Here is a 19,631-nt window from a genome sequence, read left to right on the forward strand (position 1 = left end):
AGCTTAAAGGAGGGCCAGTACCCCTAGCTCAGAAGTCTGAAGTTCTTGTTCTGGCTTACAACAAGGTCCTGTCTAGCATGGGTCCTCTCTTCATTCTTCTACTGTCCCTCTCCTCTTCCTCTCTTCCTAGTTCCTTGGATGGCCATTCTTGTCTCTCTCTCTTCTCTAAGAGCAAATGCCCTGTCTAAGGGCTAACTTCCAGTCCCTCAGGTCTTGGCACACCCTTCTCAGAGCGGGTGACCTTACACCCAATCTCAGTAGATCCATCACTGCACCTACTGAAGGCAGGCCAGCAGCTTTGCAGGTGATTTGGGCTTCAGAGTTGCTTTGACTCGGGCCTCAGATGGCCAGGCACTTGTTAACCTGCGTTGATCCGTCTTTATACGGAACCTTCCCCAGTTCACCACTGGCCAAGCGCAGCTGAGACCGTCCCCAGGACTATCAGCCAAATGCTGCCAACCAAGTGCACTCCTAATAGCTCTCAAAACAACTGCTTACACAAGATGGCTGGGCAGTGAGGCCGTGCCCACCCTAGCTTTCCTGATTGATGGTGTTCATGCTTGCTCTTGTGTCGCTCTAACAGAGGCCCCACAGGACCAGGGCCTTCTCCACCTCGCATATCAGGTAAAGCCAGCATACAGGAAGCATTGAACACTTTGCATTCGATTTTCACAATGCCTGGAAAAGCAGTTTGTGTGTTTATTTGTTCTCTCTCTCCCCCATTGTCTAAATGACTTGAAAGAGGCTCCGCCTACAGAACATATTCAGGAAGTGGTAAGGACCCAAATTCAAATGCAGCCTCATCGAACTCCAAGACCCTTATCCCTCTTCTACACAGGAGTGATGGGAAGAGGACAGTTACAGAGTTGGTCCTATGTCCAAAGATGAAGGGGAACAGTGAGCACAGGCTGGACCTCAGCGGGCACAGGCTGGACCTCAGCGGGCACAGGGTGGACCTCAGCCCCCTGCACATATAGCAAGTGAGCAGCTTGGTCCCCCAACAACTGGAGCAGGGGCTGTCTCTGAGCCTATTGCCTGCCTGCTTGCCTGCCTATGGCTCCCCCACCCCTACATGAACCACCTTGTCTGGGATTTGCTGTGCAGGGGTGGGTGGGCTGTTGTGTTAGTTGGGAAGTGATACCCAGAGAGGGCTTCTCTTTCTCAAAATAGAAGGGGAAGGTGGAATGGGGGAAGGACTTGCATGAGGGGGTACCAGGAAGAAAGGAAGGGCTGATATTGGGCTGTAAAGTGAATAAACAAACAAACAAACAAAAAAGACGGAGGGGAATATTCTGGATGTGCTGATCAGATGAGAAACCTTCCTCACAGACTCAATTGTTAATACAATGTCCCCCAGACAGACATTGTCATGAGCATGAATGGAGACGTCTATGGCTGGAAACAGTGGTCAGGATTGACTAAGGAACAAAACTATGTCCTCTTTTCCATTTTATTTCTAATTATTCTAATTACTGCCAACTCTTCTCAAAGAAGCCTGATAAAGCCCCGTCTTCACAATGACCCAGCATTTTCCTGGTCCACTATCTACTGAAAGAAAAGGCCTCCAGCCTGTGGGGTTTCAAGAATCGCCAGCCTTTTAAGATACATCTTGGATCATATTAGTTCGGACTCTCAGAAAAATCCCCAAAGTGATTTGGACTAACAGTCCCATTTTTTAACATTTTTACAATTAAATTATTATTATTGATTGTGTGATGTTATGTGGGGTATGGGGTATGGCCTGTATGGAGGTCAGAAGACAACTTCCAGAAATAGGTTCTTCCCTTCCACCATCTGGGTCCCAGGGATTGAACTCTGGTTATCCGTTAGGCTCAGCAGCAAATGGCTTTACCAGACGTGCTGTCTAGCCCTACAACAGACCTCTTGCCCGGTATTTTGTTAGGCTCAGAAGAAAAAAATTGTCAGGACCTTTGTGGATATGGAAATCATAAACTGGAAACTCTCTATTTCTCCATAATATTCACTTAATTATCAGCCTCTGTTATTGGGTGGCCGAAGATGTGCAGAAAAAAAAAAAAAGAAAGAAGAGAAAAGAAAGAAAAGGTTTTTGAGTGCAGATCTCTGAGGAAACGGGAACATTGTTTCTTCAGCTGGCAAGGAACCAGTCTATTCATCCACAGGATACATATTGCTGCTTCCATGCTTCTCCATGGACCACAGGAATAGCTGCTGGTTGCATCTGCAGGTGTGACTCTGGCTGCTCGGTCTAAGCCTGGCTTTGCATCTATACATTTGGTTTATGAGACCGTCGAGGACACAGCCTGCTCAGCTCACTTTGCATATGGCGTATCAGGCACACAGAGGCAGAGGAAATGGTACACCTGCTCACACCGATGTCTCTCAGCCTCTGCTGGGCCTTAAGCTCAGGATCCTACTGCTTCCTCACAGAACCCTAAGTTACCCCCATTTTATAGATGAGAAAGCTGAAGGTTTGAGGCCAATAACTCTCAGAAGCTGATAATCCATAGCTAGAGTAACCTTGGTTACCTGCTTCTTCCTTTGCTTCCTTTACTTTTGGGCTTCCTTAAAGTTCCAGTTCAGAGTATCTCTAAACCCGACTGCCACAGTTCATGGCACCAGAATGCGGCCCACCACCTATGAGGATGCTTCTGCCAGCACTGACATCAGCACACCCTACATCGAACCAGCATTCAGCATCAAGTGTGAACTGGAGAGACAGACCCGTGCACCTTGCTTCTACTTTCCAAAGTTTTGAACTCAACTAGTCATGGTAAACTAGACAGGGAGCTCAAGGAACCTGGGAACCCAGAAGAGCACCCTTTCAAACTACGGAGGACAGCAGGCTATGGGGCATGACATAGCTACTCTTTGGGATTGAGCACATTTCCTCAAAAGCCAGAGTCTAGGAGGGAGAGCCTCAGTCAGGCAGCTTGTTTCTCATCTTACTTCCCTGCACATGGGCTGTGCTCTGTGTTTCTTGGGGGGAGGAGGGGAGGCAGGCTACCCTCTTAAATCAAACTGATAAGAGAGAATGGCTAGGTTTTCTAGAATTGATACTACTTGGCCTGACAGTGGGGGGCATATCATCCCAGCACTGGGGAGGCAGAGGCCAGCTTGGTGTAGAGTTCCAGGACAGCCAGGGCTATACAAAAAAAAAATCTCAAAAGCCACCACCAACAAAAAAGCAAAACAAAGAGGTAGTACTTGAACTAAAGCTATTTAATAAATTGAGAGAGACAGTCTTGGATAAAGCAGGCTGGCCTGGGACTCTTAGTTTTCTTTTTTAGCCTCCCGTGTGCTGGGAGGACAGGCACGCGCTACCACTGTGAGCTTTGACCTTGAGGGGAAGTAGAAACAGCAAGGCTAACAGGGCAGTTTGGATATTCCAGTGTAAGAGTCACCACAGGCAGACGTGAGCAACTGCAATAGCCACACAATAAACTTCCTATGGGTCGAATGCTATCCCAAACACTGTACAGAGAAGGACATCACGTCATCCCACTTGCTTACGTTGTCTATCTTTTTTTTTTTTTTTGGTTCTTTTTTTGGAGCTGGGGACTGAACCCAGGGCCTTGCGCTTCCTAGGCAAGCGCTCTACCACTGAGCTAAATCCCCAGCCCCACGTTGTCTGTCTTGATAGCAAATCAATCCCTTACAGGCCGGAACACCCTTCAACCCCACCTCTGTATCCCCATTGCTCAGAAGAGTGCCTGCTATGTAGATCAGATTCAGTAATTTGTCTTGTTTCTCTTCTTTCCCAAGTATTTAAATAAATGTTTAAATCCACGAATCTTCTCAGCCTGACAAGATAACCTAATTCATATGTGACAGCAGAAAATAAAAACATCTTACACAACAGACTTTATAAAGCTTAAAGTTATCTGTATTTTCTATTAGCATAAACTCAAAAGCACTAGTCTGATTGTCTCAGGGCTAGCCACACGCAATGAAAGGTTGTTTAGAACTGTCATGAAAAACATATGGGAACTCTAGAGAAAATGAAAGAAATGAGACTCACAGCTATTTGGGAAGATTCACGTCTAAACCTTTGAATTAGCTGACTGTAGAAAGCACTCCTTCTTTGGGCAGTTCACAGGGGTCCCGGGATCACAGGGGTCAGACTACAGATGATGTTTTAGCCAAGCCAGGCCAGAGTCTCTAAGATGTTACACTTGGTTGCAGTCTATTAAGTCAGTCTCTGCACCTATGGAAATGCCAGGGGTCGTGGCACATGCCATGAGCTCAAGGCCAGCCTGAGCTATAGTCTCAGAACAACAACAACAAAAAATATCTAAAACTCCTCAGATGTTCTGTTGCCAAAGACTGGGGAAGTGGTTCATCTGTAGAGGGCGTATCTAAAATGGAGGAGATCCCCAGAGCTGCCGAAACCCAGAATGAACATGCCAGAGAGGTGCAGAAGTCAAGATGATTTTATTTATCTACCTACTTACTTGTTTACTTTTTTCAGACAGGGTTTCTCTGTGTAGCCTTGGCTGTCCTGGAACTCACTCTGTAGACCAGGCTGGCCTCAAACTCACAGAGATCTGCCTGTCTCTGCCTGTGCTGGGATTAAAGGTAGGCGACACCATGCCCAGATCCATCTTTTGTTACAAACCAGGTGCCAAGATAGATTGGGCTACGTATTTTAAGAAAGAAAGGAGTGGGGGTTGTAGATAAAAAGGTCGTGTGAGACACAGTGCAGTGAAGAAGCCTCGGCAAGAGAAAGGCAGGCCTCCGGAGAAACCAACTCTGCCAACCCTTGGGTCTGCGGCTTCGAGAACTAGAAGAAACCCATTCCTCTAAACTGCCAAGTGAGAGTAACTGGAGCCGTCTACCATGAGCATGAACGGTGAAGAGCAGGGAGTATTTCTGCTTGCACTTACCTGTCCGATGCCCACGGATTCCTGAACATCACTTTACCCTTACGATCCTTTCACTTTACCCTTACGATCCTTCTAGCAATCGCCTTCGCTGTAAGCAAACTCAGATTATCCTTCATTTTAAGTAAATGACACACCAGAGTCCAGGTGGCTCAGTTAACTCCTAACATGTAAAGACTTTAGTCCTTTAGTTATTTTTACTTATGCATTTGGATGTCTTGCTTGCACGTATCTATACACCAGTTGTGTGTCCAGTGCTGCCACAGGCTAGGCGTTATCTGATACCCTGGAATTGGAGTCACAGGTAGTTGTTGTAGGTGCTAAGACCCGAACCTGGGTCTTCTGGAGGAAAAGCCGATGCTCGTAACCACTGAGCCATCTCCCCATCCCCTGAGAGTGCAAACACTTTAACATCCCTTCCAGTGGGGACCTAGGGCACATTTAATTTTATTTCTGCCCTTAAGTTTCTCATTCCAGGTGGAGTTGTTCGAAAGCCTGGGGTCTCTCTTTACGACTGGTAGTCTCAACATTCTAGCACTTACTTCCTATGAGTGAGACTATTTGCTGTTGACGATAAAATTCCCAACAATTACTAACACTAACCGACAAGATACCTCTCAGGATGACTCCTGATCTGCAGAATGAATGCTTCTCTCCACACTAATCCTTATTTTGCAGGGTAATACTATTTGGCTGGTATTATTGGCAGGGCAGGGAGCTAATGGCAGTCCTAACTTTGGTTGTTATTCACGGTACTGAGGCTCAACCCCAGGGCCTGACACAGAGGAACAACCCCAACCCTGATCCTGGGCTCCTTGGCTTTGTGTTCTAAGTTTTCTTCTGCTTCCTTTCCCTGTCCACCCATCTTATCCTTTGTTCTTTCCACCAGGAACTGCCTGTGGTCTCCGCACTGCTGCCTGCTTGGTTTTATGTGGGTCAATTCCACAGTGGCTGTGATGTAAGGGCATCTGAGGGAGAGGGGAGCAAGGGAAGGGAGCAGTGAGTCTGAGCGTGGGATTTGTGAACATCTGCTTATCTTTGGCGGATGTGGGGGAGAGGGAAGACTAACTTAGGACATTGGAGGTTCATCCCTTTGTCTCATTGATATTTCTTAGAGATGCAACACAGGGCCTGGGTCATAGTAGGCAAGAACTCTTCTTTTTGGTTTTTAAAGACAATGTCTGTGCATGGTGGCTCACACCTTTAGTCCAGCACTTGGGAGACAGAGGCAGGCAGATCTCTAGGAGTTCTAGGTCTTCACACTGAGTTCAAAGGCCCACAGAGTAAGTACATAAACCAAGGCTACAGGGAGATTCTGTTTCTTTGTTGTTTTTGTTTTTCCTTTTCCTCACTATACAGCTCAGGTCACTATAGCTCAGGCTAGCCCTCCAATTTGTAATCCTACCTCAGTAGTGAGTTCTGGGATTACAGTCATATACTGCTGTATCTAGCAGAGAATATTTTTTAATAAAGCATGAAGATGACCCTGGATGATATTAACTGGCTCACTGAAAGGTTTCTCAACCAAATAAAACAAATCGTGCCAAATCCAAATTACAACACTTTATTGCAGCATCGGCAAAGGTCAGATTTCTGAAGCTGGTGAAGATTGGGCAGCATTTCCATGTGAAATGTTACAACTTTACAAGTTTTGTTTCTTATTGAAATCTACATGCAGAAACTGAAACATGGTAAAAGAAAGATGCAAAATAGAAAAAGATGTAATCAAGTTGTAGCATACAGATGTGTCTGTTAACTAAATGACTACGCCTACTGGGAAGCAAATGAAAGACACCTATCCTAATAAATTAACAGACTGTCAGAAACAGACTAAGAACCCTCATTTCTACTGGGGAAGGGGAACAAAAGGAAACGAAACAAAAGCAAAGTAAAAGCTCTACTTGTTTCCATAGCTTGTTTAGACACAGAGGCTGTAAACCCATGAAGGTCAACCAAATACTCTGATCCACTTCTGTCGTCCTTCCTTCTTCTGTGACATGCTCACTGGCACGGCTTGTTTTCAATGATACTTACAATGGGCTCAACTACATCCCCGTTCTTAGGCTGCTGTCAGACCTTCTAAGCCATCTGAATGAATGCTTTGCATATTAACAGTCTTCAGTTTTCTTTCACTCTAATAGGCAACTTTACATCACTGACTCTGATGGTTAAAACAGGTTTTTCTCCCTCATCCCTTGTCCCTCTTGAAACAAACTCCTTACACAGACCTTTCCTGGCGGCTTGTCTGGCATTTGGATATCTTGCATCATTTTGCTGTCCTGCATGGAAGTTTTACTAGAAGATTTTACTGCTTGCTCTATACTGTTCTACTGTAGTCCTGGAGCCCCCAAATGTATCTTCTTCCAACATGGGATGTTCAATTCAGAGACACTGTAACTTAAATCAAGTTTAAAACTCAAGTTCATTTCCCCCATACCATCCCATCTCAACCGTTTCCTCTCCGGCTCAGTCACCTCACGGACGCTCTTCCTGGTGTAGCTCTCAGCAGTCAAGTGAACCTTCTCATTTCTTGACTGCCATTCTCAAGAGAAGATTAACCCTCACGTGATTTCCATTACAAAAGGCCTTTCTGCCTTGTCTGGAAGCGTCGGCTTGTTCCGGTGTTGGCAGAGGCTGGTGTTTCTGCCTCATGGCCCCAGCCTGTCCCAGGTTTAGATTCGCAACTCTCTAGACCGACATGCTGAGATGTGTCCGCTGCTCTCATTCAATTGCTGGAGGACTCCACTATCCACAACATCAGATACAGGACCTAATGAAATGACACGTGCTGCTGGATCAACGTCTCCTAAGGTACAAACACAACGGTGTTAGGAACTTCACCACACGGGGCAGGAAAGTGTCAATCACCAGCAACCACCATCACAGTTAATGCTTCCTGAAGATCCTAGATGCCCTCCACTGGACGTGCAGCTCCATACCTTTTCTTCAGCTATTTCCTCTCCCACTCCCTCCCTCCATCTCCCACACTTTCAATATGGTCATCCACAGCCCAGCCTGGCTTTGTACTCACTATGTAGGTGGACGAGGATAATCATCAACTCCTGACTCTCCTGTCTTCCGCTCCCAAGCCATCGGGTTATAAATAAGCAATGTGCTGTCATACTTGGCCCTCTACAACTAAATTCTAAGATGCTGAGAAATCATGCTCTGTGAGTCGTTGGTGTGTATATAGCCAAAATGTGTATCACCAATATGGTGCCGTCTAACATCTAAAACATCAGACTATTAACTTATTTGGAAACAGCTGTTGGGGGGTTGGGGATTTAGCTCAGTGGTAGAGCACTTGACTAGCAAGCGCAAGGCCCTGGGTTCAGTCCCCAGCACCAAAAAAAAAAAAAAAAAAAAAAAAAGAAAGAAAGAAAAAAGAAAAAAGGAAACAGCTGTTGGCAGATGCAATCAATTAAGATGCAGCCATGCAGGGATAGGCTGAGTTTCCCACCAGATACTGTTCTTACAGAAACAAGTATGGACTTGCACCGGGAAGAGTGCTATGTGAAGACAAAGACAGACGAGGGCGATGCATCTGTAGCTACAGGACTGCCAGCAAACTCCTGGAAGCTGGGACGCTTGAACACGTTCTTCACGGCTCAGAAGAAATCAGCCCTGCCTTACTCACATTTCCTGCCTCCAAAACTGAGACAACAAAATTCTGCTGCTGAAGCCACGGAGGGCAGGGGAACAAACTGCTACCCTATGGTCTAACGAACAGCAGGTCAGAGTGCCGAGAAACTTTCAAAGAATAAAACACAACTCTGTCTACTCAGAAAAAAAAATCTCTTCAAGAACTGAACTAAAAAGGGGACAAAATACTGACACAATCACTCCCTGACAGGGAGAAGCAAAGACACAAGTCTTTCCTGAGGTAAAGGCAAGCGGTTTCTGAAGCACAATCACCAAGTGCAGTGGATGAGAGAAAATCTGTAAGTCAGGCTTCCAGCAGAGTATCACTTGATTGATTACCTTACAGGCAAAGAATTATCCTGAGTGATTCTAAGAGCTGAAAAAAAAGTATTTCTAATACATACCTGAGTTAATGTTATTCTAGGAAATATGTAACAAAAGTACCAGGTAACCTTAAAATATTGGCGTAAAGAAGTCCCACGTGGGTGCTGTGGAACAACTCATAATTCTACAGAGCCTGGAGTTCCCAGAGCTGAAGGCCACCCGAGCTACACATAGGGAGAGTCTTTGTCAAGAGAAGCCTCCAGCTGGGGGTGTAGCTCTGTGGAAGAGCACACACCTAGCTGGGTTATTCACCCATCAATGTGGGTAGGGAATATAATACAAGTTGTGAGCCAGCTGTCCTAGGTGCTTGAAAAGACCAGATGGGGGAACTAAGGCAGGGACAGCTTAAGTCAACCTGGACGGTACAGCAAATGCCCCGTTTCAAAACAAGGGAGGGCAGGCCGCATTTCGGTAGATAACCCACGCATATCTGCCGAGCTTAGAGAGCACTGCACTAATCTACAGGAAACCGTAGCACCCAGGTGCACCGGTCTCAACACTTGCTGAAGATGTCACGGCGTCAGCTTCTCAAGCCTGACTCAACTGAGAGCAGCTGGCTCTGGACTACAGGAGACTAGAGGGTGGCTTACTTACAGCAGTTACCTCATTCACGGAAGTGCCTGGAATGTTCTAAAGGAGTCAGGTTTTATTTTACATTCTTATCAAGTCTTGATTAAGCCTTCAAATCCCTAGGCAAAGATGTTACAACTACTTCAGTAACAGGTAAATTTCACTTTAACTGACATGTCGTGTCATGAAGATTAATAACTGGCTCAAGAATCCATCTGGAAGCAGTTTCTCAGGTGTTTACCTCAGCAGAAAGTCCCCCTACCACAGTACACTCAAGACACCTGATGACACCACAGTCTTCTACCACCGTGCTCTTGAAGTGAAAAGCAAAGAAACTAAACAGAACCCAAACTACGAGATGATTCCAATCTGTCATTCTTTTTTTCAAAAAACTGTTTCTTCACTTAGAATTTAAATTTTAAAACCAGAAACCACTTGCCACTCCAAAAGGCTCAACACCTCTTTCCATGTTTGCCTTCTCTTTTACAATGTTCACTCACGCCTACATTGTTAAAGTGTTCATTGCACATTACAAAGGGCCTTTAAAAAGACCTGTGTGAGTTTTTGCCTGCATGTATGGATGCATATGTACCATGGACATGCCTGATCTCATGGAGGTTAGAGGAAGGTGCCAGAGCCCCTGGAAATGGAGTTACATATGGTTGTGACTCTCCACATGAGTGCTGGGAACCAAATGTAAGTCCTCAGAAAGAACAGTAAGTGTTCTAATTAATCACTGAGCCATCCTTCCAGCCCCATGCCATCCCTGTCTCCCCCTTCTGAGATGGTCTGGAATTTGCTAGGATGAAGGCCAGGCTTGAACTCAGAGAAATAACCCCTGCCTGGGTCTGGCTAAGTACTAGGGTGTGTGCCGTCATGCTGGGTTCAGACGGTCACTTGTAGAAGATTATGGATGCTGGCTAGTTTTATGTCACCTTGACAAAAGACACCTAGAGTTATGAAAAGAGGGAGCCTCAATGGAGAGTGCCTCCATCAGATCCAGCTGTGAGGCATTTTCCTGATTAGTGGCTGATAGGAGAGCCCACTGTGGGTGGGGCCATCCCTGGGTTGGTGGTCCTGGGTTCTATAAGGAAGCAGGCTGAGTAAACCATGAGAAGCAAGCCAGGACGCAGCACCCACCCCCCCATGGCCTCTGCATCAGCTCCCACCTCCAGGTTCTTGTCCTGATTTTCTTTATTGATGAACAGCAATATGAAAATGTAAGCCAAACGCTGTCCTCTCCAACCCTAAAACAAGTGGGTATCAGTGTACTGCGATATTACTGTGACAGACCTGACCATGGTTTTGGAGGATTATTGAAGACTTTGGAAGTCTGGGAGAGGAGAGCTCAGTGGGACGTTCTGTGGGAGCTTGGAGGACAACAATGTTGAGAGCAGTGCAAACAATGAAGGCCTGGCCTGTGATGTTTCAGATGGAGGTTTAAGATTCCATCAGGGGGGCTGGGGATTTAGCTCAGTGGTAGAGCGCTTGCCTAGGAAGCGCAAGGCCCTGGGTTCGGTCCCCAGCTCCGGAAAAAAAGAACCAAAAAAAAAAAAAAAAAAAAAAAAAAAGATTCCATCAGGGCCATTTGCTCTTCTAAGACTCCATGGTTCTGGTTAGCTGCGGCTGACCAATCAGCTGTGATGAGTGAGATTCCTGAACTACTAACGTGGAGTCTTTGCTTTGCTGGGATACTCAGTGTTGGTTGGCTAGTGCTGAGAATTAAGTGGTGATTAAGAAGAGACTTGCACCAATGAGGTGGAATCTTCTAGGAAGTGTTTCCTGAGAGCACAGAGAAGCTCTGTTCCAGAGGCAGCCATGGCTGTACCTCATGTTGGCAGCGGAACTCAGTAGTTTATGAGTCACACAGGTGGTACTGGTTTTGAAGGCATGAAAGAGTCACAGAGAGCAGCTGAGGCTGGCACTGTGAGAAGCTAGAAGAGGCCATTACTGAAGGTGCAGCCTCAGAAGCAGGTGAAGGCCTGGGAATGAAGGGCTCATGAAGAGAAGCTGAGGCTGACGCCAAGAGGAGAGCCGGAGAGACTAATGGTGAAAGTGCAGCCCAGTGGCAGCAGAGGACCCCAGCAGTTCTGGAGATGACAGCACCATGGGACGACCACCAGACACACCGCAGCACTGGAGTGGAGCCCTCCAGAGCCTAGAGGTCAAGCTGTGTGCTACAGAGGGCAGAGCTGGAGAAGTGACCCCAAGCCCTCCTGAGTCCAGAAGATCATGAGTGAATCCCAGACACTAGACATTATTTACACAGCTGGAGTTCTGTTTTGATTGCGACTATGTCCTGGTTCTTCCCTCTTGAATTACATACTTGAAAGTATGTAATCTAATTTTGATTTTTACATGAGCCCACAGATAAAGACTGACTTTTAAAAGAGATTTTGGACTTTTTAGGAAAATTAAATATTTTAAAGAAAGTGAAGTTTAAATGGGTTTAAATTTTTAATGATTATGGGACTTTTAAAGTTATTTATATTTTTAGTGTGAGATCTTGGGGATGAATAAGAAAGGAAAAGTGGTTTGATAGTGATGTGTTTCTGTGTTAAGTTGACAAGGGGTCAGTTGTACTGGCTGGTTTTGTGTGTCAACTTGACACATGCTAGCATTCATCAGAGAGGAAGGAGCTGAGTTGAAGAAATGCCTCCATGAGATCTAGCTGCAAAGCATTTTTTTTAATTAGTGATCAACGAGGGAGGACCAGCCCACGGTAGGTGGTGCCATCTCTGGGCTGGTGGTCCTGGGTTCTATAAAAAAGCAGGCTTGACATACCACTCCCGAGCATATACCCAAAGGATCCTCATCCTTCCATAAGGACACTTGCTAAATTATGTTGACAGCAGCTTTATTAATAATAGCCAAACATTGTAAAACAACCTAGATGCCCCTCAACTGAAGAATGGATTAAAAAAAAAAAGTGGTACACCTACACAATTAAAAAAAAAGAATGTCATGACATTTGCTGGATAGAACTAGGGTTTAAAAAAAAAAAAATCAACCTGAGTGAGGTAATCCACCATGGAATATGCTCACTTATAAGTGGATATCAGCCATAAGTACAGGATAATCATGGTACAACCCAGAGACCTAGAGAGGCTGAGTAAGGAGGTCATTAGAGAGGAGGCAAGGATCTTCCTGGGAAAGGTAAATAGGTTTTTGAGAGTGGCCTGAGGTGGGTGGGCATGGAAACAGGAGGGATCAGGTTGGGGGGATGGAGGGAGGACTGGGTTTGGGGGACATTTTGGGAGTGGGGTAGAAACCTAGTGCAGTGGAAACTGCAAGGAATCAATGAAGGTGACTCTAGCCAAGAGTCCTCGTAATGGGGGACAGGGAGACTGAACAGGCCATCCTGACACCCAAGGCCTCAAGTGGAGGGATTGGGATACCAACCTAGTCACAACCCTCCAACCTACAGTTTGTCATGGCTGCAGATGTGCTGGGACTAAAGCCTAGCAGGCTCCTCATTAGAGAGACCAGAGAGACTGCATCGAGATGGAGAGCCTCACAGCCACATATCAGTCGGAGCTCAGAGAGTCCTTTGGAGGAGTCAGAGGGATCAAGGACACTACAAGAACATGTCCCATACAGTCCCCATTGATGGGGACTCAAGTGGGCTCACAGAGATCAGGGGCCTGTATGGATCTGACCTAGGTCCTCTGAATATATGCTGTGGTTGTGTAGCTCAGTGTTCCTGTGCGACTCCGAGCAGTGGGAGCAGGGGCTGTCTCCCACTCTCTTGCCCACCTTTAGGACCCTTTCCCTCCTGGTGGGTTGCCTTGTGCAGCCTTGATGTGAGGACATGTGCGGGATCTTACTACAGCTTGTTATTTGTGTTTGATTCATGTGACTGGGGGCCCGTTCTTTTCTGAGGGAGAGACTGGGGGAGGAGAGGAGAAACTGTACTCAGGCTGTAATGTTTGAGAGAAGAATAAATGAGAAAAGATGAAGGGAAAGCAAGCCTCGGCATCAGCTCCTGCCTGAAGGGTCCTGCCCTGACTTCCTTTAGTTATGAACAGCAATGTGCAAGTATAAGCTAGATAAACTGCTTCCTCCCAGCTTGCTTATTGGTCATGGTGTTTTGCTGCAGCAATAGCAACTAAGACAATGGATACGTTATTTTTTTTTAAAAGTTGTGGTCTTAGATAAAACAGACCAAGAGGTTAGCTGAAGAGTGGAGATGGAGAAGAAAATGAAGTGATAAAACCTGGGCTGTAGAAGTCTCTCTGTCTGTTCATCTGATGCTTCCTCAGCTTCTCATAGATGCCAGGGAGTAAGCACCCCATAGGAGACACAAGACAAATAGTCCTGCCTCTGCAGCAATCCTCTGCAGGGAGAGGCAGCCTAGCTTTACTGTGGCCAGGCCCAAGTTACCAAGGCAGGCCATAAAGAAGGAAGAGAATTCCCTGGGGCTCAGGAAAACCAGGAAATGGCTCCAGAATGATGGTGTTAGGGATGCAGTTAATTAAGAGGCCAGCTTGGCTGAGAAAGAACATTAAGAAATGTTAACCAAGCTGTGTAATTCAGACTTTATCCTAAAGCCACTGAAGGGCTTTAGGTAGATGGTTTCACAAGGTCAGAAGGCAGACTCCATCTCAGAATACTAGGTCTGAGGAGAATGACCCGGAAGAGTTCACACAGATTGCAAAGGAGATGGGCTACTGCAGCAGTCTGCGCTCGATGTTAGCTAGACAGTGCCGCCGTATTCCACGAGAAGTAACAGTCCTTTGATCTGAATCTCGGCACCGATGTGGAAAACATGGGCACATTACAAGTACTTTACTCAGTAGAATACCACAGAGAAATTAACTTATTATTAATCAGAACTGAAGGAAAGAAGACGAATCAACCTCCTCAGTGTGCAGAGAGAGGGAGGGCTGTCATGTTTGCATTAACGAAGGTGGAGAATACAGTGGGAGGGATTGGGTCAGGACATCTTCATGTGAGGTTTGCCTCAGACATGCAGGAACTCAAGTTCAAGGTATTGATAAGAGATCTTGATAGCAAATGGGTCACAGCAGGGAGGGCTGAACTATTCACAGAAAATAGAAGGCTAAGAGGAGGCCAAGGACTGGGTCCACAGGATAAGGACAACTGTACTGTCTGTCTGTGCTCACAGAGTTTAGTGGGGCTGGAGAGAAGGGAAAACGCAGACCCCAGCAGTCAGAGAAACGACAGGAAAAGAGAAAGAGAGCCTGATGTGGTAGTCAGGTATCCCGGTAGTCAGGGTCTCTCAGTCCAAAGCCACAGAGCTACACAGCCGGACTCCATTCCCCCAAAGGGGAGGGCATTGGAGAGGTGGCTCAGGGCTTTCTCAGGGGACGCAGACTTGAGTCCTGGCACACACATGGTGGGTCATAACTGCAGGCCCAGGGAATCCAGTGCCTCTTCCAACCTCCTCAGGCACCAGGGATGTACATGGCACACAGACACATACATGCAGGCAAAACACGCATACAGAGAATTAACAGTGTAAAAAGAATAAACAAAGCTTACACTCAAGTAAGACTCAGAGAGTGCCCAAGGGGCAGTAAGGGTGCCCAGTAAACCAGCATAATGGCGGGACTGAGTTACAACCTTCCAACGAGGAGAGGAAGAACACACAAGGCTCCTTCTCTCAGTGGGGAACTCGAAGGGAAATGCTAACAAAGAGTTTTGGAGAGACTAAAAAAGCATACACATTCATCTATAAAATTTATATATTTATATATCTACTTCTCCATATGCTGCTTTTGTTTCCTACTTCCTAGGAAGTACTTCATATTAAGTGTCTCTCCCGCTCTCTTTCTCCCCTCCCAACCTCAATAAATGACTAAGCTGGGCAGTGGTAGTACATGCCCTTAATTTCAGGCAGAGGCAGGCAGATCTGAGTTCAAGGCCAGCCTGGACTATAGCAGCCTGAGTTCTAGGGCAGCAAAGGCTACACAGAGAAAGCCCCCTTTGAGGGGGAGCACCCCTCCACCCTCCACCTCCAAACACCTCCCCTCAGAACAACAACAATAATGACAACCAAGAAAACAACAAAAGACTCAAAGCCAAAGCCAACAAGAACTAGGGCAGAATTAACTCTGAAGTACTCCAAAGTTCATTTTTCCACTGGACTCTAGCCCTGAGGGCACTGACACTTGTTCTGCTTTTTGACAATCTAACATATATAAAAATGATTAAAAGACATTAACTCTGAACACTACAGCATACGCTTTACCCTTCTTTTAAGAAAGTGAATAGGCAGGAATCTAATACTTCTCGTTGTCTCTTAAGCTACTTTGCGTTTTAGCAGCAATGTAACAGGCTTCAATAAAATTAAGCTCTATCATTGAGTCTAATTGTAAATTCTCATTTTGTTCACCAAAGCATCATAACAGACATTTGTTAGGAAGAAGCAAGTGAAGGTTGTTTACCTCCCACCAGTCTTAAAGATTAGATCTGCATTAGGCGCTCCCTTTGGATGTTGGTAACGAGGCCGCCGCTCACGATTAGTGTTCGCTGGAGCTGGGCGCTGTGCGAGAGACTGCAACATTTCTGTGGTAGGAGCAAAGAGGAAAATGCTGTTAGCTCTGGTAAATATATCTCTACAAGGCAACGAAACACCAGGGAGAGCAGTCTATTAGTCCTTGCATGGAGGAAGCTGACTTTCAAAGAAGAACGTTCTATAGGCTAATGGTAATGAAATATTAAAGCATGAAAAAGCAAAGGAAGTGACTGACAGCTTTGACAGCTACCTAAAGCTCTCTAGGACAGCCCAGGGTGCTGCTCCTCTGCAGGTGCTGTCTGTCCTGTTTTCCAATGGCAGCTTTCACTGGCCTTGGGCCTTGGTTGGTCAGCAAGCCCAGGGCTCTGCCTCCCAACACTGGGGTTGCACACTGGCTTTTTTTTTTTTTTTTAATGGGAAAACTTTGAACAGAATTAAAATATTGAAACATGATATAAATATACAGACAATTTGTCTAAATAGTTTAACAAATAATTATTCCAATGTTTTCTCATTATTCATTATACATATTTAACATGTGCACTTTAATATCAATGTGTGTTGGCTGAATTGCTAAACTAGTTGTTGAAAAAGTTAATATTTGGTTCTCAGAGTTCTGTGATCTACTATATATGCCACAGTATAAATAAAAATGAAAAAATATTTAAACCTACAAAAATATTTTTTCATTGATTTCTTTTTTTTTAATTTAGAGAATACTTTATTAGTTTTTGTAATCAAACCCACGTATATAAGACCTTACATATTTAATACAGTGTGTTACCCCTGTACAAATGGAAAAAACTTAAGTTCAAAATTTCTAGACCAATATGGCTGTTAATTTCTGTACAGTGCCAACTCAACACAGTAAACGGGGATACTTTTTTCCAAAGTTGACAGCACAGGTAAAGTTTCAAAAAATTCAAATTATATATCTGTATATATATATTTATTTTTATATAAAAAGACCAATAATAGCAGTGTTATGCATCAACAGCAGCAACAGCTTTTCCAGGTTCTGCAGTCATCTGAACAAAACTGTAGAGACATCCAGCATACTCCATTAAAAAAAAAAAAAAAGTAAAAAAGTAAAAAAACAAAACCCGAGAAAACAGCACAGTTCTGTTACTCTTGTGGTACCTGGCACCATTTTTTTTTTTAAAATTAGCTTCTCAATCATCATCTGGAAAGAAAACATTCTGAGCAACATCATTAAAAACAGCTCTGATAAAGCACGGTCACTACTACGTATCATAAAGCAGGTACAAGCTATTTTACATCCACAGAGGTATGATACAGTACTGTCCTACATCTATAATACTAGAGGATACAATTTAAAAGGCATTATTAGAGACTTGATTCTACTTTTCCAGCAGAGGGCCCAAAGGATGGTGTGACACAGCTTTGTAAAGAAACATACTCTAGACAGGATTTCCTTTCACTAGTGGCACACTTCTAAGGATTCATTCTCTCCATGAATGTCAGCTAAAACCGTTATTAAAAAAATGAAATATCCCTAGAACAAAACCGTATAACCACTAGATTCACATGAAGATGACCTAGTGGAGACAAGCTGGACCTCACCTTACCAACAAGCTATCAAATCTGTTATGTTTAAACAGTGAGACCTCCAAGGAAGGAGATGCCAAGTAGTGCTTCAAAGCTTCGGACCACAATCAAACACAGCATCCTTTTCAACAGAAGCAGAAGCTCATCTGAATATGCTCATGGATGCTGACATCAACATTTAATCATCTCCTCACTCATCCAGGAAGAGGGGGAGATCAGTTACTACTGTACTTTATTGTGTTCAACCAAATCACCATGTTACAAAAATAGCAAGCTGCCATAATAAAAAATAAGGCTCCTCTATCCAGCACCAGATAGCATCATTTTACTTTCAAGCCTAGAAATTGCACACTTGTATATAAACCAATCGAAGATGAGGATTGAGAGTTCATCTTGGTGGATTTTTCCTTTGATGAATATGAAGTGTCCTTCCTTATCTTTTTTGATGACTTTTAATTGAAAATTGATTTTATTTGATATTAGAATGGCTACTCCAGCTTGCTTCTTCTGACCATTTGCTTGGAAAGTTGTTTTCCAGCCTTTCACTCTGAGGTAGTGTCTGTCTTTGTCTCTGAGGTGTGTTTCCTGTAGGCAGCAGAATGCAGGGTCCTCATTGCGTATCCAGTTTGTTAATCTATGTCTTTTTATTGGGGAGTTGAGGCCATTGATGTTGAGAGATATTAAGGAATAGTGATTATTGCTTCCTGTTATATTGATATTTGGATGTGAGGTTATGTTTGTGTGCTTTCATTCTCTTTGTTTTGTTGCCAAGACGATTAGTTTCTTGCTTTTTCTAGGGTATAGCTTGCCTCCTTATGTTGGGCTTTTTCTTTTGATTTTCTATGTCCAGGGTTGTTTCCATGTGTTCTTTCTTGATTGCTTCTATTTCCATTTTTAATTCCTTCAACTGTTTGATTGTGTTTTCCTGGAATTCTTTCAGGGATTTTTGCGATTCCTCTCTGTAGGCTTCTACTTGTTCTCTAAGGGAGCTCTTTATGTCTTTCTTGAAGTCCTCCAGCATCATGATCAAATATGATTTTGAATCTAGATCTTGCTTTTCTGGTGTGTTTGGATATTCCATGTTTGCTTTGGTGGGAGAATTGGGCTCTGATGATGCCATGTAGTCTTGGTTTCTGTTGCTTGGGTTCCTGCGCTTGCCTCTCGCCATCAGATTATCTCTAGTGTTACTTTGTTCTGCTATTTCTGACAGTGGCTAGACTGTCCTATAAGCCTGTGTGTCAGGAGTGATGTAGACCTGTTTTCCTGTTTTCTTTCAGCCAGTTATGGGGACAGAGTGTTCTGCTTTCGGGCGTGTAGTTTTTCCTCTCTACAGGTCTTCAGCTGTTCCTGTGGGCCTGTGTCTTGAGTTCACCCGGCAGGTTTCTTGCAGGGGAAAAGTTGGTCCTACCTGTGGTTCCAAGGCTCAAGTTTGCTCGTGGGGTACTGCCTAAGTCCTCTCCGAGGCGGCAGCAACTGGGAAGATCTGCGCCGCTCTTTCCAGGAGCCTCCGTGCACCAGGGTTCCAGATGGCGTTTGGTGTTTTCCTCTGGCGTCTGGATGTGCACAGAGTGCAGTCTCTTCTGGTTTCCCAGGCGTGTCCGCCTCTCTGAAGGTTTAGCTCTCCCTCCCACGGGATTTGGGTGCAGAGAACTGTTTATCAGGTCTGTTTCCTTCAGGTTCTGACGGTGTCTCAGGCGCAGGGATCCTGCCGCTCCTGGGCCCTCCCCTACGGGAACCCAGAGGCCTTATACAGTTGCCTCTTGGGCCAGGGATGTGGGCAGGGGTGGGCAGTGTTGGTGGTCTCCTCCACTCTGCAGCCTCAGGAGTGCCCACCTGATCAGGCGGTGAGGTCTCTCCCCCACGGGGTTTGGGAGCAGAGAGCTGCTGCGGGCCGGGCGCACACTGGCTTTTTATGTGAGTGCTGGGAAATCTAACTCAAGTCCTTTGCTTGCATAGTAAACAGCACGGTAAACACTTTACAAAGTGAACTTTATAGCCCCAATTTCCCACATTTTTATTTTTATTTAAGTTGATAAGATTTATCTTTATATCTGGTTGTTGTGGTGCACCCCTTTAATCCCAGCACTTGGGAGGAGGCAGAAGCAGGTGGATCCCTAAGTTGA

At 45.1% G+C, this 19,631-nt stretch overlaps 1 protein-coding gene across 9 annotated transcripts in view; it reads right to left on the reverse strand.

Annotated features, from left to right (window-relative positions):
- Nucleotides 1-6,405: 6,405 nt before the first annotated feature.
- The window catches only part of Upf2 (UPF2, regulator of nonsense mediated mRNA decay), a 110,499-nt gene continuing 97,273 nt past the window's right edge, over nt 6,406-19,631 (reverse strand). For 7 of the 9 annotated variants that reach the window (XM_087591162.1, XM_087591157.1, XM_087591163.1 and 4 more), the window contains 2 exons: nt 15,869-15,989; nt 6,411-7,668 (listed from right to left, as the gene is read on the reverse strand). In XM_087591162.1, the coding sequence (XP_087447288.1) occupies nt 7,659-7,668; nt 15,869-15,989 (131 nt within the window). In that variant the 3' untranslated portion in view covers nt 6,411-7,658. 9 annotated transcript variants of the gene reach the window in all.

Source organism: Rattus norvegicus, chromosome 17, assembly GCF_021556685.1.
Source record: "Rattus norvegicus strain SHRSP/BbbUtx chromosome 17, alternate assembly SHRSP_T2T, whole genome shotgun sequence".
Classification (NCBI taxonomy): Eukaryota; Metazoa; Chordata; class Mammalia; order Rodentia; family Muridae; genus Rattus; species Rattus norvegicus.